The sequence below is a fragment of the Ostrea edulis genome, chromosome 8, assembly GCF_947568905.1.
Source record: "Ostrea edulis chromosome 8, xbOstEdul1.1, whole genome shotgun sequence".
NCBI classification, from domain to species: domain Eukaryota; kingdom Metazoa; phylum Mollusca; class Bivalvia; order Ostreida; family Ostreidae; genus Ostrea; species Ostrea edulis.
This window is the reverse complement of record NC_079171.1, coordinates 57,417,602-57,438,492: the sequence shown is the minus strand read 5'-3', so window position 1 is coordinate 57,438,492 and position 20,891 is coordinate 57,417,602. Positions and strand designations below refer to the sequence as shown.

Sequence of the window (20,891 nt, the reverse complement as noted above, 5' to 3'; positions counted from 1 at the left end):
GAACTTATAAATAGTGAAATACGACTTCATAGTTACGTGCAAGCTTCCAGTAGAATAGATATTAGACAACTATGTAATTTTCAAACGATTTTTAGATGACTTTGTAAATGTTTTTCTTGCTTGAGCAGTCTGTTGAATTGCCTATACTACAATATATTTATAGAATTTCAATGCAGAGGCAGAGTTGTAATTTAGTTGTCTTTAGTTCTATAGTATATTGTAGACTATATTGTACCTGTCATACTGACAGCTAATGAGAAACAGTTCATAACGAAATATTTGTTGTGTATTAAAGGCAATAAACCAACACGATGGGTTAGAATATTACACAATATAGAATGTTGTTTTATTTATTCTCAGTCTTCACGAAAAACTTTGTGAAGCACAGGCCCTTCGGGTCTCCCAGTATAATAATTTTGCAAGCCCGAACAATATTTTAATGGCCCAAAATATTTTATCTAATTTGACCACTTGTCATTTGCAAGGTGTTGCATGCTGATTCTACACTATAGATTACATGTATCTTCTACTGTAGGAACATACACAACTGACATTAAAAGGATTACATATCTTATTTTTCAAAATATTAATCTCACAGATGACATCTGCTTTGTTTTGTAATCACCACGTACAAAACATTTTGTTTTCTCAAGAATTAAATCTTAGCAAAGGCCCACCCTTGGTCCAATAATGCATGACTTTTCGTTCTCTTTTCTCCTTGGCTTGTACGACCGTTTTTTTTTTATTTGGATCTGATGGTTGTGCTAAATACGCTTGTGAGGTTTTGAATTTCATGGACGAGCCCCCTCCCTACATGGGCACTGGAAGGTAATGTAAATATATAGTATGCGCATGTATTTTTTATACATGCACATACTATATATTTACATTAACTTCCAGTGCCCGTGCCTCCCTATACTTCAGAAAAGGCAGAATGGTTGAAAAATGATCGATGCGAATGTCTGAGTCAATCTCACGCTTTATTTGTAATATATACAACACATACAATAAAACATTTACAGGCCCGCCAGACTCCTGGGTTAAATATTTTTAGAAGCCCGATCCCGATTTTACTGGCCTCGGGCATCGGGCCACCGGTTAACGTCGAAGACTGTATTCTAAGTTATTGTTAACAGGTGACATGAACTCCAATAGGCATTTCTATTTATAACTGACATCCTTATAAAATGTGGGTTCAGTAGTTGATGCAATAGATGAAACTAAATTTTGATTTTTAATCTTAGCATACATAAACAGGTTGGAAACACTTCCCCTGTAGTGAGATTTTTCCCGCTAAAACGCGACTATCCCTCTTTAGCAAGAAAGTAAACATTACCATAAACAGGTGTTTTGATGTCTTTATTGAAAATAATGGCAAATTCCGCGCAATGCTGAATAAGGGCGGCAAACACTCTGCATGTCGCGAATTATCTCTATAAGATTAACAACACGGTAAAGAAATTTCATATCAATATTGCTGCATAAGAGGGAAGCAGTCTGAAATCCGATACACATCACGGGTGTTTTTGTTTTGATTAATATATTTGCAGAAGTATCAGACATTTTAGCACTTTTTCTTCTTATCACGTGAAACATGAAGAGATGTACATGTACTCCACGGGTGTTTTTCGCAGTTGTATGGGATATATTTACTCTCGCTAGAGAGGGATAATCAGGTTTTGAGAGAATATGTCGATATAGGGGAAGTGTTCCCAACCTGATACAAGCATAAACTATTATCAATTCCATGTCTCCTATCACTCTATGAAAATATAAGGTAGAAGAAGGCTGTAAAAGGAAGTACACCATGCCATTAATCAATAATGAAGTTTATCATAATTTCCAGACAGGGGTTAATATTGTATTTTTTCCCCTACCTATCATATGGAATATTGTACATGTAGCTGTCTTGTTAGACTTCACAAATCATCTCAGACAGGAATTGTGCGATTTTACCAGAAGTGATATTTATTTAAGATACACAGACATGTTTGCGCGAGCACTAGAGGCTGCTGGGTAGGTATAATATAACGATTCAAGATTCCTTTCATCTCTAGCACATCTCTAAACAAGGTGACAGGGGGAAATGATCTGTCGTAGGTGCACACTGAAGTTCTGTTCGTTGTCCGTCAGTCCACATATGTCACATACACAATAAAATATGTCATCTCTCACGAAGTACGTGTTCAGTGTTGGAAGATCATTTAATTACCATCATGGTAATTCTCTGAAAAACATACAACACAATGCACATGCATACAGGTACCAAATGCTCAATGCTAGTATTTTTGTATTGCCTGGTAAGTTTAATGACTCTGTCCGTCGTCTGTCTGTCCACATTTGTCACTTCTTCGAACTTTGAAACTGCTATCTACATGTAAGAAATGGAATGGAGTTTGATAGATATAGAGTATGTGTTGATCCTCGGTCACTGGAACAGTCAGTGACTCAATCACTCTAGGATTGTTTGACTTCATCGTTATGGGAAAGCACTGACAGAAATAATTCCTAACAGAAGACATTATTAAAAAAAAAACCGTAGAATCTGAAGAATTTCTTAGGAAAAAACAATATCATAACATGATCATTATTGTTATTTGTAATTTGTATTTTAAAAGATATTTTTTTCCTGATTATGAGTGTCGTCAAAAAGTTTTTCTTACAGGATACTTTCCCACATTTGTAAAGGGTTACCACAATGATTTCCTGCATTTGTGAATTAAGTGTGTCTGATTGTACGTGTATCATTAAGTGTGTCTGATTGTACGTGTATCATTAAGTGTGTCTGATTGTACGTGTATCATTAAGTGTGTCTGATTGTACGTGTATCATTATAGTGTTGCCAACAAAATCAAGATGGGGAAGAAAATAGAGAGGTCACTGAAAGGCGAGAAGAACCAGTCCGCTGTCAGTCAGGATGACGAGGACCCAAATAAAACACCAGGTATCCATGGTGATATGTAAACAACAACAGCTGTCAATTTGTACCTCCTATACCTGCATGTCAAAAAATTTAAATGAATGCTACAGGGTTGTCCAAATTTACATGATAACATCATATGTGTGATTATGTACAATAGAATGGAAACACACGAGAGAAGTTCCAAAAAAATTGAATTTGATAATCAGTACACACAAATTTAGGTGCAAGAGAATTTTACCTATGAGGAATTGACTTGTAAACTTGTCATGAAAGACCAGTATTGTACAACCTGCGGATATTTATGCTATTTATAGAGCCCTACAGCTGTACCGGGAACTTCCAGGCAGATTTTACCGAACTGTGTCGCAGGAACAGTATGACGTCTATTCCTCTTGTGGTTCACCGAGCACGACCTCCAACTCAGGCTGCACCAGAGAGCAGCAAACCGGAAAAAGGGAAAGACAAAGGCAAGAGTGCGGTTCCTGAACCGGAACCAGAGCCCGAGGTGGACCCTGAAGGTGGTGGGTGCTTGGTGCTTTTTAACCCTTTAACAACTCAAATGCAAAATCTGTTGTTGTCTTCTAAATTCACTGTGTCAAATGTTCTTAAACGAAATGCTAGGGTTGAAAATCAATTGCAAATCATTAAACATAGATGGCCAGTGTGCCCAACTTAACCCCTCCCCACCCTGTTTTGTCAGCCATTTTAATGAATGAAGCCTACATAGTGCTAATACCTCCCTCTTCTGTCAAGAGAAAATGAAATGGTAGAATGCATCACTCAATATCAAATTGTGTTCATTGTAAAGTGCGCGAAATGTATTGGACTGTTGGACATTTCCGATAACAAAAAAATGGGTCGTTCTGGTAAAGGGTTGTATAATGCCGGACCAAATGCCTGGAGTTTTTTTTCCCATTTATTTATAGTACTTCTGGTATTATACATTGTACTACTTTCGTTTTTTTTTTAAAATAAACATGTTTAGCTAAAAATATATGCAAGGTAAATCAGTTGTACATAGATATACGAATTTCTGTCGATAAAGATATTTTGCACATTAGAAATTTTGGTATGGTAAAATTACTTTTGGTCTAGTAAAGATACATAGTTTACCAGGGGCCAGTTGCACAAAAGTTTGTTAAGTTTAATTGATAGTTAATGTCAAGTTAACGCTATATAACTGTTCAAGTTAATGGCAAGTTAATTGTCTGTGAAAGTTAACTAACTTTTGTGGTACTGGGTGCTGACTGGATGTCTTGTAAAATTAAATATCACTTGCGTAGTCTCTTCCAGTGTTATTAATCATCGAATGTTTGAGTTTTCTGTTATTCAAGAAGTAAGATTTTTTTTCTCCGGTTCGTGGAAAGTAGCATTTCTTGTTGAAATGATTGTGATGTGAGAGAATTCAAGGTAAAAGATTCTTAATCAACCTTCTTGTCTCTAGTATTCGTAACATTTATAATACAAAATTTTACCTTTTAACAATCGCCTAAATCTCTAAACTTGCTTTTAAGATTTCCTCGTTAATTCTGTGTGATGAGGGGAACAGGGATAAAATTCTCAGCCTTAAGTGTTCTGAATTCTGAACTCATGTCTTAATAGCTGTACGCAGTGTATGTTGACGTATTTAGTCTGTGTTTGTATGTCTGTCTGAAATACTTCTGACAGTGTATGTTGATGTATTTAGTCCGTGTTTGTCTGTCTGTCCGATTTACTTCTGACAGTGTATGTTGACGTAGTTAGTGTTTGTCTGTCTGTCTGTCTGAAATACTTCTGACAGTGTATGTTGATGTATTTAGTCCGTGTTTGTATGTCTCTGATTTACTTCTGACAGTGTATGTTGTTTGTATGTCTCTCTGATTTACTTCTGACAGTGTATGTTGACGTATTTAGTCCTTGTTTGTATGTCTGTCCGATTTACTTCTGAACTAATGATTGCATGATAACAACACATCTGGAGTGAGATAGCTTCCTCTGTCGTCCCATGTCTCGGACTCTTTCTTATTGTTTTCTATGACGTTTTACAATGAATGTTGATAAAAAATATACCACGTGAAGTGAGGTGGTCACATGATCAACACCTGTGAGGCCCAAAGGACGCCTTGGTAAATTTGATCCTGTACCACACTGCTTCATAGTCCAAGGAAGTTTTAGAAATTGTCATTATTGAATTATGTATGTGCATTTGAGGTGAACAGGTCAATTTTTGTAAATTTGTGAATTGTTTTGCATAATCTATTACAAAGAAACCACATTAAATGTGATATAGAATTGATATTTTTTGGATGCCCCTCTAAAAAAAAAAAATTCCTGGATCCACCCACATTGCTAGGAAATAAATGGTCATTTGTGCAACAGTAAGTGGAACAGTGAATACTGCCTAATCTGACATCTGTGCATACCGTTTCACTGGGTATTCCGACCCTTATTTTCAGTCTTGATTTCTTATTTTCATTCTGTTTTACACTGTTTATTCTGACATAATGTGAATTCCGACCAAATAAAATGTCCCCTAGTGCACGTCAGATTAGACAAGTTTCCCTGTATTTTTTAACCGGGTAATTAATCTTTCTGATGTCGTTAATAGAGAACGCAGAGCCTCCACCCAAAACATACGTCGTCAAGGACAAGTTTGAATTCTTCAGGCCGTCCGTCCAAGTAGAAATGGAAAATTACGACAAACCCGAAACTGTGACAGAAATATACATTAGGGGTGAGTTTTGTGATGCAGAGTTGTTGTTCTTTGTAGATATTGAAAAAAGAAGAAGAATAAAATGCACTCTTAACAAAATAACATTGTGATATGAAGCACAATGAAGAGTGAAATCTTACATGTGTGACCGTGATAAGGGTTATGTATCCATGCAACATGTTTGTATGTTGTGTTTTTTTCTTGTTTGTTTCTATTTTGTTTGTTGTTGTTTTTTTTGTTGTTGAGAAATTATATATATAAAAACTTGATAAAGATCTGAAATTGTTACGTATGCAAGGTGAAGATAATGAACAGGGAGAATAGATAATTTTCAAATTTTAAACTCCATGTAGTTAGAAGATATGTGTTTTGAAATTTCAACCTTTGTGTAAGTTTAAAGATAGGAATTATGAAATTTCAAACTCCTTGTGGATTAGAAGATAAATAATTTGAAATTTTGAACTCCTTGTAGGTTAGAAGATAGATATTTTGAAATTTCAAACCGTGTTTTGTTTAGAAGATAGATATTTTGAAGTTTCAAGCTATTTTGTTTAGAAGATAGATATTTGGAAATTTCAAGCTGTGTTTAGTTTAGAAGATAAATATTTGGAAATTTCAAGCTGTGTTTAGTTTAGAAGATAGATATTTTGAAATTTCAAGCTGTGTTTATATAGGATAGACGATAAAGATTTTGAAATTTCAAACTATGTTTAGTTAAGTACATAGATATTTTAAAATGTTAAACTGTGTTTAGTACAGAAGATATATATTTGTGAAATTTCAAACTGTTGTTTAGGTTGGAAGATTGATGATGTGATGATGAACACACTAAAGCAGTGCTGGTCTGTGATGGAAAAACTCCACACCATCAAGTAAGACTCCTAAACTCCACACCATCAAGTAAGACTCCTAAACTCCACACCATCAAGTAAGACTCCTAAACTCCACACCATCAAGTAAGACTCCTAAACTCCACACCACCAAGTAAGACTCATAAACTCCACACCATCAAGTAAGACTCATAAACTCCACGCCATCAAGTAAGACTCATAAACTCCACGCCATCAAGTAAGACTCATAAACTCCACACCAAGTAAGACTCGTAAAGAGAGATTGTAAAGCAACCAACAGATAGAGCATTTGTACTTAAACTTGAAAATGGAATTCAGTTGTAAATTGACTTGTTTGAATTTTTTTTTGTTTTCCAGTTTATGGAACACAGGTCTGACCAAAGATACGGTCAGTATCATGGCCAGCACACTGCCCAGTATAGTCAATCTCAGGTAGGTATCATTTTCTCTCTCTCTCTCTCTCTCTCTCTCTCTCTGCCCAGTATAGTCAATCTCAGGTAGGTCTCATTCTCTCTCTCTCTCTCTCTCTCTCTCTCTCTCTCTCTCTCTCTCTCTCTGCCCAGTATAGTCAATCTCAGGTAGCTCTCATTCTCTCTGCTTTTGCTTTCTCATTCTCTCTCTGTCTCCTTTCTCTCTCTCTCTCTCATTCTCTCTTTCTCTCCTTTCTATATTTCCCTCTCTCCTTTCTATATTTCTCTCTCTCCTTTCTATATTTCTCTCTCTCACTGTCTCTCTCTCTCCTTTCTATATTTCTCTCTCTCTGTGTACATTGTTGAGTTTTGCTGGATTATATGTAAATATTGTTTTATTTTTTGTTGTAGAACATTAATCTTGGATGGAAATGTTGTAAAAGACGAGAACTGGCATGAGCTGATCACAGATGAAAGTCCGTAAGTAGAAAAAAAAATAACCTCAGAAAAAGAGTAAAGAAATATTGGAGGCAGAAACATCCAATATATGCAGATATACATTGATAAAACATTGAATGCTTTTAGATGTATCCAGCTGCAAATTACTCAATTGTTTTCTTAATCACTGTTTATTACAAATGACTGATTTTCTTTCAGAGTACAGAACCTTTCTCTGAGACACTGTGGTATGACAGACACCGGAGCCAAAGCCATCGGGGAAGCCCTGGGGACAGTCAAACGAGCCAACACTAAACTGGTCTCCCTCAACCTGGCGGGGAACCAGATTTCAGATCAAGGTGTCATAGACATAGCAAATGTAAGTAGTTTGATTTGATGTAAAAATGGTTAGCCAAGGAAGTGGAAGGTGATCTGAGAAATGTAGTACTAACAGATACTATAAACCAGCATGATTTATTTGTGACAAATTTATTTCATGATTTACCAGCTATAATCTGGTTCTCAGCGAGTGATTTTCAAGATTAGATAATCTGAAACAAGTACAAGAGACATTTTAGGACTGGTGTACTGCAAGAAATATTCGTGACAACAAAGTTCTCGCGAACCTCATGAAAAATTCTCAGATGCAAATAAGAATTGGTTTACAGTATATGTTTGGGAGATTGGGGTAAGCGGGAGGTATTCTTAGTGAGCATTGCTCACAGTACATCTTGTTGAGATAATTTTTGTTGACAGGGTCTGAGGATGTTATTGTGTCGCCTGCGTTATGCAGTGGCGACATATAGGGATCACTATCCGTCGTCTTGCGTCGTCGTCTGGTGGCGTCGTCGTCACAAAAAATTTCTGTCACAGTTTTCTCAAGAACCACATGGGGCAACTCCCTGATATTTGGCACAGAGCATCACTGTGGCCAACTGTATTGTGTAAGACATTTTCGAATCTGTCGCTTATCAACTTCCTGTTTGCCGGGACTTACAATTTTTTACAGCAAAAAAATTTCTGTCACAGTTTTCTCAAGAACCACATGGGACAACTCCCTGATATTTGGCACAGAGCATCAGTGTGGCCAACTGTATTGTGTAAGACATTTTCGAATATGTCGCTTATCAACTTCCTGTTTGCCGGGACTTACAATTTTTTACAGCAAAAAAAATTCTGTCACAGTTTTCTCAAGAACCACATGGGGCAACTTCCTGATATTTGGCACAGAGCATCAGTGTGGCCAACTGTATTGTGTAAGACATTTTCGAATCTGTCACTTATCAACTTCCTGTTTGCCGGGACTTACAATTTTTTACAGCAAAAAAATTTCTGTCACAGTTTTCTCAAGAACCACATGGGGCAACTCCCTGATATTTGACACAGAGCATCAGTGTGGCCAACTGTATTGTGTAAGACATTTTCGAATCTGTCGCTTATCAACTTCCTGTTTAGTGACAAAAACCATTTCAATAATTTACTTTTTCAACATTATACATGATATATTACATATAGAATGAACTAGCAGGCGACACATGTCTTCCGGGGAAGACTTAATACTGCGTTGAGATAATTTGTTGTTGACAGAGTCTGAGGATGTTATTGAGATAATTTTTGTTGACAGGGTCTGAGGATGTTATTGAGATAATTGTTGTTGACAGGGTCTGAGGATGTTATTGAGATAATTTTTGTTGACAGGGTCTGAGGATGTTATTGAGATAATTGTTGTTGACAGGGTCTGAGGATGTTATTGAGATAATTGTTGTTGACAGGGTCTGAGGATGTTATTGAGATAATTTTTGTTGACAGGGTCTGAGGATGTTATTGAGATAATTGTTGTTGACAGGGTCTGAGGATGTTATTGAGATAATTGTTGTTGACAGGGTCTGAGGATGTTATTGAGATAATTGTTGTTGACAGGGTCTGAGGATGTTATTGAGATAATTGTTGTTGACAGGGTCTGAGGATGTTATTGAGATAATTTTTGTTGACAGGGTCTGAGGATGTTATTGAGATTATTGTTGTTGACAGAGTCTGAGGATGTTATTGAGATAATTGTTGTTGACAGGGTCTGAGGATGTTATTGAGATAATTGTTGTTGACAGAGTCTGAGGATGTTATTGAGATAATTGTTGTTGACAGGGTCTGAGGATGTTATTGAGATAATTGTTGTTGACAGGGTCTGAGGATGTTATTGAGATAATTGTTGTTGACAGGGTCTGAGGATGTTATTGAGATAATTGTTGTTGACAGGGTCTGAGGATGTTATTGAGATAATTGTTGTTGACAGGGTCTGAGGATGTTATTGAGATAATTTTTGTTGACAGGGTCTGAGGATGTTATTGAGATTATTGTTGTTGACAGAGTCTGAGGATGTTATTGAGATAATTGTTGTTGACAGGGTCTGAGGATGTTATTGAGATAATTGTTGTTGACAGAGTCTGAGGATGTTATTGAGATAATTGTTGTTGACAGGGTCTGAGGATGTTATTGAGATAATTTTTGTTGACAGGGTCTGAGGATGTTATTGAGATAATTGTTGTTGACAGGGTCTGAGGATGTTATTGAGATAATTTTTGTTGACAGGGTCTGAGGATGTTATTGAGATAATTTTTGTTGACAGAGTCTGAGGATGTTATTGAGATAATTGTTGTTGACAGGGTCTGAGGATGTTATTGAGATAATTGTTGTTGACAGAGTCTGAGGATGTTATTGAGATAATTGTTGTTGACAGGGTCTGAGGATGTTATTGAGATAATTTTTGTTGACAGGGTCTGAGGATGTTATTGAGATAATTGTTGTTGACAGGGTCTGAGGATGTTATTGAGATAATTTTTGTTGACAGGGTCTGAGGATGTTATTGAGATAATTGTTGTTGACAGGGTCTGAGGATGTTATTGAGATAATTGTTGTTGACAGAGTCTGAGGATGTTATTGAGATAATTTTTGTTGACAGGGTCTGAGGATGTTATTGAGATAATTGTTGTTGACAGAGTCTGAGGATGTTATTGAGATAATTTTTGTTGACAGGGTCTGAGGATGTTATTGAGATTATTGTTGTTGACAGGGTCTGAGGATGTTATTGAGATAATTTTTGTTGACAGGGTCTGAGGATGTTATTGAGATAATTGTTGTTGACAGGGTCTGAGGATGTTATTGAGATAATTGTTGTTGACAGGGTCTGAGGATGTTATTGAGATAATTTTTGTTGACAGGGTCTGAGGATGTTATTGAGATAATTGTTGTTGACAGGGTCTGAGGATGTTATTGAGATAATTGTTGTTGACAGGGTCTGCGAATGAATCGTACTCTAATGTCCCTGTCTCTGGCCAGTAACCAGGTGGGAGATAAAGGTGCTTCAAAGCTTGGAGAGGTAAGTCATGTAAAACTTAACATAGTAAACTGTAAATTGTGAGAGATAAGTCCTGTAAAAACTTAGATTTGTAAATTGTAAATCATGAGAGAGATAAGACCCATATAAACTTAACATTGTAAACTGTAAATTGTGATTATGATAAGACCCATATAAACTTAACATTGTAAACTGTAAATCGTGATCATGATAAGTCCTGTAAAAACTTAGCATTGTAAACTGTAAATCGTGAGAGATGTAATACCTGCAAAGCTTTCATGTGAAAAGAGAAACATGTGTAGTGTCACCCTTGGCTAGCGAAGATGAACTAACATTTACAGGATCATTATCATGGTTGATGAATTTGAAATAAGTCTTGTGATGAATTTGAAAGTCGCTTGATGAATTAGAATTAAGTCGTATGATGAATTTGAAAGTCGCTTGATGAACTAGAAATAAGTCGTATGATGAATTTGAAAGTCGCTTGATGAACTAGAAATAAGTCATATGATGAATTTGAAAGTCACTTGATGAATTAGAATTAAGTCGTATGATGAATTCGAAAGTTGATTGATGAATTAGAAATAAGTCATATGATGAATTTGAAAGTCGCTTGATGAATTAGAAATAAGTCGTATGATTTGAAAGTCGCTTGATGAATTAGAAATAAGTCGTATGATGAATTTGAAAGTCGCTTGATGAATTAGAAATAAGTCGTATGATAAATTTGTGTTTCTTTGTCAGGTGTTGTCCAGGTTCCCGTTGTCACACGAGGAGGTCGTGGAGAGGAGGAAACAGAAATCGTCCATGGGTTCACCGGACCGGAACAAATCCGTAAAAATTCTAAGTTTTATTCTTACTGCAACAATATGTTCCTTCCTCAGTTTTTAGACATTCCGATATTTTATTGTGAGGAAGTTGAAAATTGTGGAGGACAGTTTTATTGCAGCTAGCTGTATTCAGCTATATCCAGAGAAACAATGCAATAAACTTTGTTCTAATTGCTATATTGACATCAAACCACTATTTAACATTGTCGTTAAACATTTCTTAATGTTGCTGATGAACAGTTTGCAGAACAAATGATGCAGGAATCAAAGTCCTAATCAAACAGGTTTTTATAGAAAATTAGGAATCCATGAAAATTTACCATCCAATGTCCACAAATGAGGGCAGGTGCATGTTAAAATTTTCATAGAAATTCTCTAAGAAATTGTATTATAAGGAATTTTCCTGAGTTCCTTTTTATATTCGTAAATTAATGAGTTAAGTCGATTAAAGAAGCTGTTAAGATTGTAGTTGATTTTGACAAATTTTCTTGAGCAATCTATATGACTTCCTATTTGATATATATATATATATATATATATATATATATATATATATATATATATATATATACAGACTTCCTTTTTGATATATACAGACTTCCTGTTTGATATATATGGACTTCCTGTTTGATATATATAGACTTCCTGTTTGGTATATATAGACTTCCTGTTGATATATATATATGGACTTCGTGTTTGATGTGTACAAACTTTCTGTGTGTTTCTTTGTAGCCTCCACCAAGTCGTCGTGCTGACTCCAAAGATCGACCTGGCAGCGTGAGGAGTAGTTCACAGCACGACAAAACGGACAAATCAAAACAGAAGCAGTCGGCCAAAACTAAGAAGGTGAGTGTTTGTAGTGATCCACAGCACGGTAAAGCAGAAAAAATAAAACAAAAGCAGTCAGCCAAAACTAAGAAGGTGAAATCAAATCACTCATAGAAATTATCTTGCAGATATGTTGTTACATGTAGGTAATTAAAAGTGTGTAACACTGAGTTTTATAGTTTTTTCATTTCTTAGTGTGTCTTTATTTGCTACATTTTTTAAATGAAAGTGTATGAATAAAAATAAAGGTAAAGGGGTGGGATCTAACACTCTGACCTTCAAATCAAAACAAGATTTTCTCAAAAAAGAAAGATTTTATTAGAGCTATTCATTAAATTTTTGTATCACAAAACTGTATTTTCGATCTGAACTAAATGGAGATGATCACTTTGAATTTGATGTATTGAAACGTGAAGGTCAAATCTACAAAACTGATAAAGAACAAGGTCACATAAGAAGGTCAAAGGTGAATATACCACAACGACACAGACAAGGATAATAATAATAATAATAATGATAATAATATCCTTTATTTATACAGGATTGCACAATTAGTTGTATAAACTAGTTTACATTGTGGTCCTGTCTATAACATATATACATATCAAGAACATAATATATCACAAAGCATGGAAATATCACAATTTATATACATACAGATAAGAACTAAATGAAAAGAGACAAGAAACACACGAGTATCATTGAGGATCAAAATAATGTTTTAGATGATGTAAGGATGTATTGCAGTTCATGTTTCACAAACACGGTTGTTTTTGTAGGATGCTGGTAAGGGGGGAAAGGAACCGCCTAAAGAAGAGGAGAAACATGATAAATCCAAGGGGAAGAAGGACGACAAAGCGGCGGCCAAAAAAGGTGGGTGGATCCAACAATCTTTGAGGTGTACAACAATATCCCGCACACAGCCTGCAGTGCCCTGTCTCTGTACCGTGTGGTATTCCTTAAATGTTTAAAAATTAATATGGATCCAATGCTAATTGTTTTTTTTATTTTTATGTGTGTTTTCTCTCCCCAAGATCCTTTAAGAATCTTATAATCTGTCTACTCCCCCCCCCCCCCCCCCCCCCTCAAGATGTAATGATTAAAATGGAGGTACTTTTTTTTAAAAAAAAAATTGTTTTATTGAGTGATGTGTGTCATTATTTGATTCACATTATTAAAAACATTTTTTTTTTGGGTGGAATTTGTGACATTAATAAAAACCGCCTCTTTGAAAATTAAGATGCGTTCTATTAAATGTATAATTAAGTCCGGAGATGATGAGATTCTATTAAATGTATAATTGAGTCTGGAGATATAAATGTGTAATTAAGTCCGGAGATGTAACTGTGTAATTAAGTCCAGAGATGTAAATGTGTAATTAAGTCCTGAGATGATGAGATTCTATTAAATGTATAATTAAGTCCTGAGATGATGAGATTCTATTATATGTATAATTAAGTCCTGAGATGATGAGATTCTATTAAATGTATAATTAAGTCCTGAGATGATGAGATTCTATTAAATGTATAATTAAATCCAGAGATGTAAATGTGTAATTAAGTCCAGAGATGTAAATGTGTAATTAAGTCCGGAGATGATGAGATTCTAGTAAATGTATAATTAAGTCCGGAGATGTAAATATGTAATTCAGTCCGGAGATGTAAATATGTAATTCAGTCCAGAGATGTAAATATGTAATTCAGTCTGGAGATGTGGTGATCACTTGTCATCTTTAGATACAGTAACTGTATTCCAGGTCAAAAATATTCTGCTTTGTATACCTACACTCCTGACAAAACATAAGAATAAGAAAAATATACTATAGAGAACATATAACAGTCCTTTTCAAATCTGTTCTTAAGAAAAACAAAACTTGAGAAGGAAAAGAAATAAATCTAAGGTATATATGCAATATATTAAAGAATATGACTTTGAGTTTGTATTGAAATGCCCCAGACCATATGCAACATTCTCCAAAAAATCACTGCAGGGTTATGTCTGGGCTATTGTTTAAATATTTTTGCTTTATCACAATAGTTGAATAACTTTTACACCTTTTGTCATTTTAATTGTTCAGTAGTTTTTAATTTATGAGTGAATACATTTTATATCTAGTTGTTGAAACAGTACCGTAGTTTTTTTGGTTTTTTTTTTACATATGAAAAAACCAGAATTAGCAAACATCAAATTGCAATGATCTTTGCAACACTTAACAATGCTCCCTGTAAAATTAGATTTATCATGTAGAAAAATAAAATCCCTTTCAAATTACACAAAAATCTATTAATTCTGTGAAAGAAGAAATAAAAAAATTGATTTTAGTGTTAACTGAAATTGGTGATAACGAATAACTAATTAATGATAATTAATTAATGATAATTAATTAATGATATATGATATACATGAATCTGTGTTAATTCTAATTACGCATTGTATTAACAGAATCCAAGAGCGGAAAAGGTTATATGTTCAGTCTTGTAATAATATATATATCTACATGTATCCGCAATTTTTCCTTTGTTTCCTGATTTTTGGGGTTTTTAGGGGTTATTTTACATTTATGCGTATTCTGTAGTTGATTTTTAATTACTTTAATTTAATGCCTTATTTTATTACGCTAGAGTGCATTATGTAATGATATTTCTGGGCTGTGTAGTTTCTTTTTGCAGGTGCTTCAAATTGAAATTAACCTAACTTGCTTAATATTCTAATCAAGAGAAAATTAGAAAAGAGGCACTTTCTAATCAATTTTTATAGCTTCAAGCTTTAGATATCTAGCTAACAATCCAGTGAATTCTATAGAGCGACCCATAAAATTCGTGAGGGACAATATTTGCCCCAAAATGAGAAGAATATATTCTCTAAATGACTGACTCTAAATGATTATATAGCCCTACTTCATACCTGTCAGGGATGTTATCTTGTGTTTTAAGCATTGCCAAACTGTAAATGAACAATTTTTTAATTGAATTTGAAATTAAGCTAGAAAGTCTTTAAAACAATTTCTATACTAGTGTTTGATAAGCGTTACTATTCGGTAAATGCCTGATCTTAAGGAGGTAACAGAGATACAACGTTTAATGGGGTATTGTACCCGGCTATCTGTGTCCTTAAGAAGAACTGTGAGGAATTTGATCTGAGAAAGGACTCCCCCAGAGACCAAACATTCACCTGCTCTCTGTACGAAATTCTTAATAGCCACATCTATATTATGATATTTGTGAATTAGAAGTTTTAGTTCAGTTCCATTTTTTTTTTGTCAGAAGGAGGAACTGGGAGTAGAAAAGGTATAACATGACCTTGATGTGGCCTTGAGGTATAACATGACCTTGATGTGGCCTTGATGTCTTTCTTTATTGGCCGTGTTTGCTCTTGATCTCATTCTCATTGTTTTAGAATTGATTGGTCCGTTTTGAGTCTAGATCTGTGTCCATTTCTCCCCTGGTGTGAGTAGTGGTCAGCTGCTGTTTGTTTTGGCTAATTGTTAGACGGCTGCAGTGAGTCCCCATCCTTTTTGTGTGTGTGTGTAACTATATTATTTCATTTCTTCATTTATCATAATGATTCATAATGTCTGTAAGACTATTCATTGTGTCTCTCAGAGTGTCTGTAAGACTATTCATTGTGTCTGTCAGAGTGTCTGTAAGGCTATTCATTGTGTCTGTCAGAGTGTCTGTAAGGCTATTCATTGTGTCTGTCAGAGTGTCTGTAAGACTATTCATTGTGTCTGTCAGAGAGTCTGTAAGGTTATCCATTGTGTCTGTCAGAGTGTCTGTAAGATTATTCATTGTGTCTGTCAGAGTGTCTGTATGACTTTTCATTGTGTCTGTCAGAGTGTCTGTAAGACTATTCATTATGTCTGTCAGACTGCCTGTAAGGCTATTCATTGTGTGTGTCAGACTGCCTGTAAGGCTATTCAATGTGTACATATGGACTGCCCTTGGTTTTTTTTCCCCTGAAAATCTTAATGCTTCTTAAAGTCTGGGCTTTCATCGTCGAAATGGCCACACAACCTTTATAAACCCAGGCAGCAAAATATACAATGAGAATGCACACAGATGATTAGTCAGGTGATAAAACATTGAATATTTTAAATGTAATTTTAAAATTCAAGACATGTTTTAGCTTTCTCATGAGATGTAATTAATTTCTAGCGGTAGAGGAGGAGTCGAGGAGAACTCAACACCGGGGTTCGATATCTAAAGGTATCCGGCGTATGATAAAGCATTCCACCTCTGATACTGCATGATCTCCCAGAAACCAGCTCCCTACAATCTCAAATATACTACTTTCTACCTCTTGTCTTCATTTTATTTGCAGAAAAATACCACAGGCACCTGAAGTAAGGGCACTATTACCCCCACCTCCCTTTCTGAATTTTTTTTCTTCCTTTGCGGTGATAATTTCTCCCAAATGTTAGGATTCCCTAAATATCACATCCCAATTTTGATTTATGTAATCAGTTTATGCTTTTTTTTTAAATCTTTACAGATTGGCCTTAAACTGGTAGAGTAAATTATTATATTGGTAGAAAGCCAATCTCTAAAGCTTACAAAACCCATAAAACAATTACATAATTCAAAATTAGGATGGGATGGACAGGGAATTCATCCACACATTTCGGAGAAATTATTGCTTTAGAAAATAAAATCAGAAGGGGGGGGGGGGTTAGAAGTGTCCCTACTTCAGGGGCCTGTTAAAAATACTGGTTTAGTTTAATTATCATGCAAACTCTCTCTTATACATTGATGGATGAAAGGCTAATGATACAAATATATGACTGAAAAATTTCCATTTTTTTCAATCTGAGAAGATTCTGACATACAGGATCTTAATGTTTGCATTTTTACGCAGTTTATCATACACAGCTGGGGTCAGTTTCACGAATATTGTACGACAGAGAAAAGAATTCGAACACTTGCTGTGATAATCTAGTTGTAGATTTATGGATGAACAAAGAAATATGAGTCCTGTATATACATATTCTGCAGAATTTATGTAGGTGATCCCTATCGAAATTTCTGGCACCTTGACACACATGCAATAGTATGCTAATATATGATAAAACAGCAAAATACCAAGTATTGTTGTTCTAATCCAAGCAGTCAATGCTTGATCGACTATGTTCCTTTTATTAAAAAAAAGTTTAAATATACTTGCGTATATTTCGTAATTATCGTTATGTTCCAATGCCTAGATGAATTTCCGAGAAAAGAGAAAAAAAAATGAATTTTAGTTGTGCAAATGTTTCATGAAACAGACCCTAGAGGATAATTTGTAATTCTCTGATTGGATAATCGTAACTCACATCACGTGCGTTTAATGCAACAGACGAACATACTTGTAATATCTCGTATGCACCTCCACAACCACCTCGCCTCACTGCCTGGATTCCTTTTTGTCTGAGTAACGATTTTACACATTTCCTATTTAAGTACAGTTCTTGGAGTCTATGAAAAACTCAATAACTTAATGGTTACTATGGTTTCTGGGAGTTTTCTGTCACCTTCACCTCACTGCTTGTAAACTTCATCACCTTGACTCCCACCCTGAGAGATGTAACATAATTCTCAATCTAACACCTGTCTCTGAAAAATAATGTTAGAATGTGAGATGGAAATTGATCACTGGTAGGTGACACAGTCAAGATTTCTTAATGCTTGATTTTCCTTGGACTGGCTGAAGTGCCTATTGACATTCCTTCATGATGAGTTTCAGAATTCCTTCATGATGAGTTTCAGAATTCCTTCATGATGAGTTTTGGACTTTAATAGTAATTTTGTTAATAGAATCCGTCTAATTATCTGGGTACAAGAATCATAATCAGAGCTGTCAAAAAATATATTAGGTCAGATATTCATAGTTTAGGAAATGAGCTATCAATATCTGTACCTGTATCAAATATTTATTGTTCATGGAGTATTTTAGCTATCAAAATACATGTATATATGTCAAATGAATGAGTTGTCTTTCGTAATGATAGATATTTTTACTGAGTTTGAGTTAAATGTTGCTTTGTCTGTTAGATAGAATTATCATAGTTATCATAAATATTGATTTTATTCTATGTGTTTTAAAATTCCTCGTTATCTTTCATAGGTAAAATTTGTAATTTTCAGTACTGTAAGAAATCAGATTAAAGAACTTATTATTTTTGGTGATAATTAATTTCCTTCTTGGTACCTATTGAAATTAGTTATGTTAGGGACAGCCATTTCTGAAATCTTTCAAAATCTTGTTAATTTGAAGACAACTTTCTGGTTCCTAAATTTCCTCTCTCATCACCATTTTCACATACTTTTAACCATTGTTTATAATCACTTCCAACCTTTTTTTTCCAAAATGAATTGCAAACAATTGCATTTCTTTCTTGACCTTTAGGATTTAGTGAGAGATGTATTGGACAGAAAAAGCATAGCATGTTGCAAGCAATGGCAGTGATAGCAATTATATATTGCACGCCTCACAACACCCACTATAGTGTATTTAGTATAATCCAACACTTGCATGCGATATATAAACAGTGCAACATGGTTACAACAGACATGTTTACAAGGAATTCATGCTTACAGCAAAGTGATTTATATTTCCCTATTTCCTCAAAACATATTATAAACTTATAGGATACAGTACAACATGGTTACAGTGAACATGACCATAATGAATTCACACGTACAGCGAAGTGATAAAACAGTACAAACTTCTTGGAAATGATGAATAGTGATTTCTCTGTAGTTTTAAAACAGTACAAACCTACTAGATATAACGAATTACATATACATGTATAACGAACCAAAATTGTCCGCCAGTCCCAGCACTTTGCTCTAGGCATGTTTTACTGTATTTCCTATCTGTATATATAATCTCAGGGTTGCATGCAGTTCATTTTAGTGGACTATGGTTTATACCTGCACTGTTACGGTGCTATATATATATATATATTATATAATGTTATAATGTGCTGTATGAAAGCTACACTGATCAGTCAGTCTGCAGCTGGTAGGATTTATTTTTTTCTACAAGTCTCTGTTATCTAATGTAAACCAATGTCAAATACGTCAATACACTCAGTCTCATTAATTGTTAATATTGATTATGAATTACATGTATAATTTGTGACTGCTGAACAAGCACTCTATGTATCTACAATAGTGTCTCCTGGTGATTTAAAACTCAAGCATAAATTGTTGTTATAAATAAACAGATAGTCGCGTGTGCGTCTGGGTGTAAATTTAAATCATTATTTTCATTATTCATTCTAGTATATAGTCACTCTCAAAGCTAGATATGTATTCAACATTACTGACAAAAAAAAACCCACCTTGATAGCAACTTTCACAATTTTCTTGAATGATTCAGCCCACTCACTGTCCATTGTCTGAAATCATTCATTTTATGCTCGACTTTATAAACTTGCAATGACGGCATTATCAAATCTATAAATTACGCACAATGACAGAATTATCAAATCTATGATTACGCACAAAACGACATTATCAAATATGTAGATTACGTACAATGACGGCATAATCAAATATGTAAATTACGCGCAATGACGGCATGGTCAAATCTATATAATTACATACGATGACGACATGACCAGAATTTTAGCTAAATTAGTCTCCTCACAGTTAAAACATGTGCATTGTATGGTTTGCCTAGATTTAATGGGACATTTTAAACTTTTGCTGTTCTATTAATAGAAACACTAATGATGATGCAACATCTGTAAGGTGTACTAGACTAAGAATTGCTTGGCTCATTAAAACGTTTAGATAACTATATTTTACAAATATTCTAATTATAATATTGTAATGATAGTAATTGCTTCATAATTTTCCAAAACAAATTTGTAGTAGTAACTTTTCTATAATATATATACATTTAATTCTCTAAAGCATGTACTTGGCATGTATAAGTTCAATCGTAATTTCTTGGGACTGATTTTAATCTCTGTACATTAGAATTGTTTTGTTCATCATACGTTAAGAATCACTGTGGTGTACGATTGTACCTCATTTTGTCGTGTTGATAAAATTCCACGGCATTCATTGCCTGTTCTCGTGTGATGTATATACTCGATCATGTTTGCTAACTTTCACGTGTGTTTTTTGCTATTTTTCCTTCACATGTTTGGCTAATTAGATTTTGCCTGTTTATTACATTTTTGCACAGACAAAGGTGGGAGTACGACTGGTCGCAGTTCAGGAGGTAAGATGTTCATTGTGGTTCATCCCATTATTGTACAGTTCTACAACAGGAATATACAGACAAAAAGTTCCTCCACTTAGAAATCAGGTGTGAAGTTTGTTTCTGATATCAATTGGTCGTAGTCGACATGTCAGCAGTTCCACGAACCTAGGGTTAGATTGACAAGTTTACAATGTTGGATGCTAGGCAAGTTTACATTTTGTAAATGTTGGATACTAGGCAAGTTTACATTTTGTAAATGTTGGATACCAGGCAAGTTTACATTTTGTAAATGTTGGATACTAGGCAGTTGTTGGTTCATATTTAACAGTTGGCAAACTGAGGATAGCAGTTCAACCTTTGGAAACATAAGGTTG

The 20,891-nt window shown here is 34.7% G+C and overlaps 1 protein-coding gene across 22 annotated transcripts in view; it reads left to right on the top strand.

Moving 5' to 3' along the window:
- Positions 1-20,891, top strand: part of LOC125662605 (leucine-rich repeat-containing protein 71-like) — a 102,457-nt gene that overhangs the window by 65,876 nt on the left and 15,690 nt on the right. For 6 of the 22 annotated variants that reach the window (XM_056146562.1, XM_056146558.1, XM_056146556.1 and 3 more), the window contains exons 2-15: positions 2,838-2,944; positions 3,238-3,444; positions 5,511-5,636; positions 6,412-6,487; positions 6,824-6,898; positions 7,288-7,356; positions 7,534-7,693; positions 10,604-10,687; positions 11,411-11,500; positions 12,229-12,342; positions 13,104-13,197; positions 14,767-14,784; positions 16,479-16,529; positions 20,500-20,535. In XM_056146562.1, the coding sequence (XP_056002537.1) occupies positions 2,838-2,944; positions 3,238-3,444; positions 5,511-5,636; positions 6,412-6,487; positions 6,824-6,898; positions 7,288-7,356; positions 7,534-7,693; positions 10,604-10,687; positions 11,411-11,500; positions 12,229-12,342; positions 13,104-13,197; positions 14,767-14,784; positions 16,479-16,529; positions 20,500-20,535 (1,307 nt within the window). Of the gene's footprint in view, positions 1-2,837; positions 2,945-3,237; positions 3,445-5,510; positions 5,637-6,411; positions 6,488-6,823; positions 6,899-7,287; positions 7,357-7,533; positions 7,694-10,603; positions 10,688-11,410; positions 11,501-12,228; positions 12,343-13,103; positions 13,198-14,766; positions 14,785-15,587; positions 15,612-16,478; positions 16,530-20,499; positions 20,536-20,891 lie in introns of all 22 variants that reach the window. The other 16 variants (XM_056146571.1, XM_056146567.1, XM_056146561.1 and 13 more) reach the window with 8 other exon arrangements.